The sequence below is a fragment of the Pocillopora damicornis genome, chromosome 4 (assembly GCF_964200805.1).
Source record: "Pocillopora damicornis chromosome 4, jaPocDami1.2, whole genome shotgun sequence".
Taxonomy (NCBI): domain Eukaryota; kingdom Metazoa; phylum Cnidaria; class Anthozoa; order Scleractinia; family Pocilloporidae; genus Pocillopora; species Pocillopora damicornis.
Window position 1 is genome coordinate 20557959 of NC_142673.1, and position 7546 is coordinate 20565504.

Here is a 7546-nt window from a genome sequence, read left to right on the forward strand (position 1 = left end):
CTCATTCATCGCGTCTAAGTCTAATTGACCAAATTATCCATGTGGGAATTCAGAATATTTGGAGAAGTTTCCCACGTACAATAAAACAGAGAAGGTTCCTTACATCTATAAAGGTCGCCATTATAGAAGTATTGGCGTCGCCGTCTCGTGTAGGAACTACTCAAGATCCTAAGTACTTTGTTTTTAGTAGGCACGACAGAACTCGACCCATCAGTAGTGGTTACACACACCATGGGTTTAGGGGCTTACGGAGGGTAAATGGCTTTGGTTTGATTAAGCTCAGGTTTCATGTTACCCTAGGGATATATACGGTTAGACCGTAAAAGACTTTTTCAGGGTTAAATAGAATTAGATATGAGTTCACTGACCTTGCAAATTGGTAGGAAAAGTGCAGAGCAACATGGATGTCACGAATCGAGATCTAGTAAGCTTACTTTCAGTGATTTTCCTGCTTATTGTACGACAGATCTCCATAAATATAACAGTCCAGCAGTTTATTTGCGAGAAGACACCGAAGAAGGCGCTTTCAACTACGCTACTTTTAAGGTTTGTCAGCATATTATTTACATTTACGGGCTCTTCGCGAACTTGGTTCCCGGCCAAGAAGAGCTTGGGTATTTCCACGACTACAGAATTAGTTTCAGCAACTTAAAGTGTTGCCATGAATTTGTTCAAGAAGTCTGCCGACATAAAGATGAGTTTATCAAGTTTTCATCAAAAAAATCAAAGGCTTCGACAATGAAAGTAAATTACCTAATGTAGTTGGAACAATAGATGGAAGCCATGTGCCTATAAAGCCCCGAAAGTTAACCACGAAGACTAATTTAACCGTAAACATTTCTGCAGTTTTTTAGATCAGGAAATAGTTGATGCCTCTGGCCTCAAACTATCTGTTGCCACTGGTTTTCCTGGAAGTCTACATGATGCTCGCATGCTACGTTTAACTGACGTTTATTGGGCTGTTGAAGAGGAGAATATCCTGATGGAACCCACATTTGACTTGGGCGGAACTGTAGTGCGCCCTCTTATCGTGGGAGACACTGCTTATCCCACCAAACGCTGGCTTATCCGACCGCTAAGTCTTTTTCCCATTTTTTCCAGTTTTCTCTGCAACCGCACTATCGCCTTCAGTAATAGTGACTGGTCGTTTCTCTGGTTTCTTGCCACAATCTTGATTTCAGGTCGACAAAATATCGTCGGTATCATTAGAGCTATAATCTTTTTTATGGGCTTTTGTTTCGTTGACAAATCTAGGATTTACTTTGTCTGATGAAGCGATAAATTCGTCTATGTCCTCGTTGTGTTGGAACGTTTTCCATTCCCTTCCCTTGCGATTGTTGTTATCATATACACTTTTGTATTTATCCAAGAGCGCCCGCCACTTCTCTTTTAACATCGCTCATAACTTTTTAATCTCCACTCCAATGTCAAAGCACATACTTTGAAACTGCTTCAAAATATCTTCCCATTTGTTTTTCTTGCCTTGACTGCTTTTTGTAGTCTATCGTAGTACTCCTGATAAGCGGAAATTAAAGTTAAGCGTCTCTCTTCAGTCAACGATCAGCTACTGCGCTTGTTGCGATCGTCACTTCGGTTCAAGAATTCACTTGGAGTTGGACTGGCGCTGTCCCTGTCTGGTTCAAACCGATGGTGATCGCCAGCACCGGGGACAGGGTTCTGGTAAATCGGGCAGGGATTTAGCATCGCTGGACAATGCAGAGGAGGCTGATTTTGAGCCATGCCAACACCACGCAGGGGATTACCGCTGTTGTTAATTCCTTGCGGCCTTGTATGGTTTCCTTGCCGCAAATAAATACCGGTTGTAGTAGGGATCTTCGTTTTAACTAACGTTCCTATAAACAGATAAACAGAAAATTTATGAATTTATCAACTTCGTAATTGACAGTCTGAAGGGTAAACTTATAAAAATAAAGTAAGAAATACTCACAGTGATGCACGAAACCCTGCCATGTTACCTCGTGCCACAAGTAGGCGCAAAATCAGCCAAGCGCATCAGAGGTCACCTCATAGCACTACAGGCGATTTCCTGTACTAGCTTCGTCCTGCTTTATGACTGGCCAAGCCACCTCAGGGACCAGATAAACCGTACTTTTCAGTTCAAGAACTGTCATGGGAAGCTCTTTTCTTTTTTTTGGTGTATCCATGGAACTATTTGTTGGGCAGTTTCGGTCTGGAGAAAGCGGTTACTCTAAACGTCTTTACCCATGGGCAAACGCTATTTAACAATGGGTAAAAGAGCTAGTGCAGCTACAACTATTCCTACTCGTTAGCTCCGTCCCCGTCCTTGCTCTCCACCCTTGCATCTTAAGGTCCCTAATTATTCAACACATTACACTGTTTGCACTTGCTGTCGCAGACGTCATCTTGGCTGAGTAACTGAGCTAGTTATGCGCATGCGTTGGGTCGTCACGTATATAGACCAAGGTTCTACGTACAATATCTACGAAAAAAACTAACGCTTATTCCTTGTAGTCTTGTGTAGTAGGTATAGTTTGGTGCAGTAGCGTAGTTTGGTGTGGTTCGGTTCAGAAGGAGTAATAGGTGGAGTCTGGTGTCGTAGATGTAGTAGGTGTAGTTTGACGTAGTGTGGTGCGGTAGTAGGAGGGTCCATAATAGACTTTTCCAATCCTGCAACCCGATGCTGATGTTCATTCCGTCTCGCCATCCCACCGCAATGAACAGTTTCATCCCGATTCTGCCGGATAAAATGCTGATTGCTCTAGTTCACCGCCATATTTAAACTGACAGACAAATTATAGCCTGTCTTTATAAGTAAGATGGAGGTGCGGTGGCCTTACGGTTAGTGCGCTTGACTCCGGATCCAGTGGTCTGGGTTGGAGCCCTGGTCGGGGTCATTGTGTTGTCTTCTTAGGCAAGACACTTTACTCTCACAGTGCTTCTCTTCACCCATGTGTACAAATGGGTACCAGAAACTGAGTTGATAACGTGTATTGGCCACCGTAAAGAGTTTAAAAGCTGACGTTTCGAGCGTTAGCCCTTCGTTAGAGCGATGGAAGGAATTGTGGGTTGAATATGAGTTTATATACAGATCAATTAGAGCTACGCTATTGGTGGGAATATGGTTGGGAATAAGTAAATATGTAAATAAGTAAAATAAGTAAAATATGGTTGGGATATAAATATGCATGGTGACGAGGAAACGAGAGTAAATCAGTTGAATGGAAAGCGCTCATTGCCACGGTAGGGATTAAGAGTGCCGATTTGAAAGATAATTTTTTTTTAGGGAAAGTAAACAAACTACCATATGCTGCTTAGAATTATTAGGGAGATTTGAGTGTCTAGCGACTGGTTTGGATGCGTCTTTGTCATTTCTTTCTACTTCGCCAAGGTTTTCTCAAAATCGGTCACCCAATCGTCTCCCTGTTTCACCATTGTATGACTTTTCGCAATAAGTTTAAGTTATGCAGTAGATGACATTGACGGAAGTGAAAGTAAAGTGGTCAGTGATCTTAATGAATCTCTTGGGTCAAGACACTTTCCTACATTATGAATGAGAGAAAAATTTTGGATCGTGAGCGAGCACATTTGAAATTAAAAAAGATCCATGTTGGTCATGAAAATCTTCCAGTTCTCGACTTGAGTTATCTTTGTCGTGGATGGTCGTCTTTCACTATTTGCCGCTTGTCTTCCCCCCAAAAACTCTAAGAATCCAACTCGAAAGTTTGGGATATCTGTTTCTAATCTTTGCTCTTTTTATTCGTCACTTTTCTTTAAGTCTGTTTCAAATTTTTCTTTAAGAGATATTTCGGCCATCAAGAGAAACTTTGAATTCAGCGGGCCGTACGGTGAAATACGCGGAAAAACGCGTGCAGTGTGCTAAGGATTTAGGAAGCATCTCGAAGGAGTCCCTAAGCATAACACACAACATTTTTAATTATTTTTTTCTAATTTATTCGCCACAGTTCAACAAATACAAACCATTAATCTACATCACACAGTAACAAGAAAAGAAAAAATAAAGTGGAGTGACAGGAGAGGGGAACAGAACTTTCGTTCCAATTGAGACCTAAGCCCTATAATACGATAAAAAAGACACAAGTCAATTTAAGTCATAAAATACTTACTTGGAGGACTATATGAGACGAGTTTAGAAAAATATAGGTTATTTAATTTAGGTTTAAATTTAATTAATTTTAATTAATTAAGATTTAAATGTTAAGCGGCTAAACGTCATAGAGTTACGCTTTAGTTTAATTTGTCAGACAAAGACTTAATAGTTCTGAATATAACGTATGATCCGTATATTAAAAAAAAATTTACACACTACCTTAATAATACTTAGTATTGACTCTATTTCGTGAGGGAAATTTATTCATGACAACCATCAAAACTACCCCACCCCTTGGAGACTTTCTTCTACACATGTTTGTACACTATGCCTCTCCATAATTGTTTCTCAGTTAACGTAAGACAAGTCAATCAAACAATGTTAGATTTCATTCATTATCTTTAATTTATTATTTCTGCTTGGTTCAGTCGAAAGTTACACGTGCTTCAATTCTTGAATAAAATATGACAAGTCTTGCAATAACTTTTGTTGCAATCCTTTTCCCAAAAAGGAATACAGCCATCTGGACATGATTCTGTCAGTCTCTTATGAGCAAATTCCCTGCAATCGCATGAGACTACGTTGCTACGTTTCTGTACATCGGAACTCTTTGGGTGGAAGTAATCTGCCATGGCTGTTTGCTCCTCTTTGTCGTCCCATTTGAGATTTTCTACGATGGGAGTTAAATCCTCTTCCGTGAATACGTCTCGTGATGTGTTACAGTGCGACAAAGGCACAGCCATCAAGAAAATAACGAATACAACCTGGAGATAAATCAGAAAGAAAGCAATGAGACAAATCATACCCGAAAAAACGAAAAAGGAAAGGCTTAGGTTCATAAATCAGTCAATGCAGTGTTATGCTAAAGTAACGTTCACGAAGGAGACAAAGATAATTATGCTTGTTTTACCTTTTCAACGTTTCCGTGCATTTTTTTCAGACTTCTTGCTTGATACTGGTTTTAGTCTACCGTCAAATTGCTGGAGGACCCTTCCCTGAATCGAGGCGATGTGTGGAATAAGGAGCCGAATGGCCCTTTTTATATTCTTTGAAGCACTAAATAACAAATAAAGTAAATAAACTATTTTACCAAAGATAAGACGTTAACTACGTAGACGTCAACCATATTTAGTGGTGATAAAAATATACAAAATTTCAAACAGCTGGAAAGGATGTAAATTCAGATTAGCTTAAGGTTTGTTGTCATCGCCTGGACTCACGAACGTAAAGTTTTTCGCGATACCAACTTAAAATACTTCCCTCACGTCCAAATAAATTTAGACAAAAGCCGTATTTTTTTGAGAGATTAAGATTACAAAGAAAATAGCTGTTTTCAATTGTTATTAAAGCACTACATAAATGTTGGGATACCGTTCAGATGACTTCTTTTTATTTCCCAAGAGGTTTTATATTTCTCGCCAAGTTGAATGAGTGAATGTTTCATAACCATGTTTGGGCTTTAATAAGTTATTGATTGGTCATCTATATCTCAACTCGCATTCGAAATATAAAAAAACATAGTACTCGTTTGTAAGCCTGGATTATAAATCAATCGTTACATGAGAAACTTAATGGATATAAATTTAAGCTTTGTTTTTCACGGATAAAATATTTCAATTCATAAAAATTTGAAGTTGATCAAAACTATCGTCAAGATAAGTAATTAATTTTGGCCCTGAATATTTAATAAAACTCCGTGGGATGACTCCAAGTGTAGTTGCTCCACTTCTCAGTTTTCCCAAAATCAGCTGATATCTGACCCCGCAGTTTGACGCAATCGCCAACTCCAAAAGCAAACATACTGTCGGTGCAACGAGCGTTTTCTTTTTGTCTATTGATTACCGAACACAAAATAATCCGCAGGCACCTGTGCCACATACAGACACACACACACAAAATAAAATTTAAAAAATTAAAAAAAAACAAACAAAAAAAGGAAAGAAAGAAAGAAGGAACTAGTTGAAATGAAATATAAATATCGAGTCGCATAGAATCCTTAATGTGAAGCAAGTTAACTAAGTGCTTCGCTCTTTCATAGTTATATCCCATTTAGGCGTTGGGTAACGTACCACTTTGTTGTGCTAAAAGGACAAGTAGGTATTGACGGTTGAAACAGGCTGAATATGTTATACAGCTTGATATCAGCTGCATATCAATTACCAGTAGCCTTTACACTTATTTTAAAGGTCCAATTGTAAAATGCCACTTGCTGAAAACCAAAGTGACTTTTTTAGAGTTTGAAATATTAATGTCATTATGATTCGTAGCAGACCGGAAATAACCCAGCTTTTCATTTTCTTTACTCACAATACAAGGCAAATGCAAAAACTCATGCCGGGATCTGCTCTCCACTCATCGTCGGTGTCGACAAATTGTAAGGGTGGGATACGTTAATAACGTTTCTTAGAAACCTTCCAAATTTGTAATTTTTCTATTATCATCGTTAATTTATTTATCGATTTAATTTTTATTTTGAAGAAGATAAAGCGAGAGGCCCTATCTTTTCAAGACAGGAAATACACATGCGGACATGGCATACTGGATGTAAAAGGTTTCTGTTGTTTCTGATGCTTGGACTGGTAAACAGTCAAATGGATTGTCTCATTCGGAAATTACTCAGCCGAATTCAAATAAGACATAAATTGCGAAATATGATAAAGGAAAAAAAAGTGTGTAAAACAGCTTCTGTGCGTATACCTGCGACAGTCATAGTTACATCACGGACGAAAGTCTGTGGGTGGTTGTAATTTTGGTTGTGATGGAGATGAAATTTCATCTAGTTTTCTTTCCAAATTCATCCGCCTTTCGTGCCTCGAGAATTAGAACACGTAATGACTTACAATTCCACCTGTACCGACGATCATGAAGGGCCGGAAGTGTAAGACTTTTTCGAGAAGAAGAGTTTGTCACTGGTAATATAAGCCTCCTCATCGCTTATCCTTTGCTTTATGATCATAATAAATTGTTCATTGGCTGGACGAAATTTTGTTGCGTGAATTACTAATAAGTCAGTGGCTAGTTATAAAGAGAGAAGTTACCCTTGCGGCTAAATTTATATCATACCTTGAACAAGTTAAAATCGACAGGAAAAGTAAAGTAAGGCCCATTGCTGAATATTTACAAAGAATCGATCTTGCGACCAAAAAACTGAAAAGATAAAATTATCCAGTAGTGGTTTAACGAAAAGGACACCTGTCCAGTAACATGTAGATTAACTTAAACATGTTTTTAACAAGGGGGGACCATCTGTGTAATGACTTTTATTTGGATTAAACAACGCACTAAATGCACAATGTCTATCTATATCGAATAACTGATGTTTAAGCATACTTAAAAAACGAAATCGGACACAAAGTTTACTCATTTAGCCATTTAGTTGCTACCTAAAAATATAACGGTGTAATTAGGGATACTATTGGGATAATATCTGATTCGCATGATTTCGCTTTCCTTCAA

General features: G+C 38.5%; 1 protein-coding gene across 1 annotated transcript; it reads right to left on the minus strand.

The window, feature by feature from the left end:
- Positions 1–4476: 4476 nt before the first annotated feature.
- LOC149047204 (uncharacterized) lies at positions 4477–5146 on the minus strand. Its single transcript, XM_089204890.1, has 2 exons — positions 5001–5146; positions 4477–4854 (listed from the first exon to the last, which is right to left on the minus strand). The coding sequence occupies exons 1-2, from the start codon at positions 5019–5021 to the stop codon at positions 4537–4539; spliced, it is 339 nt and encodes a 112-aa protein (XP_089061016.1). The 5' UTR covers positions 5022–5146; the 3' UTR covers positions 4477–4536.
- Between the last annotated feature and the right edge of the window lie 2400 nt (positions 5147–7546).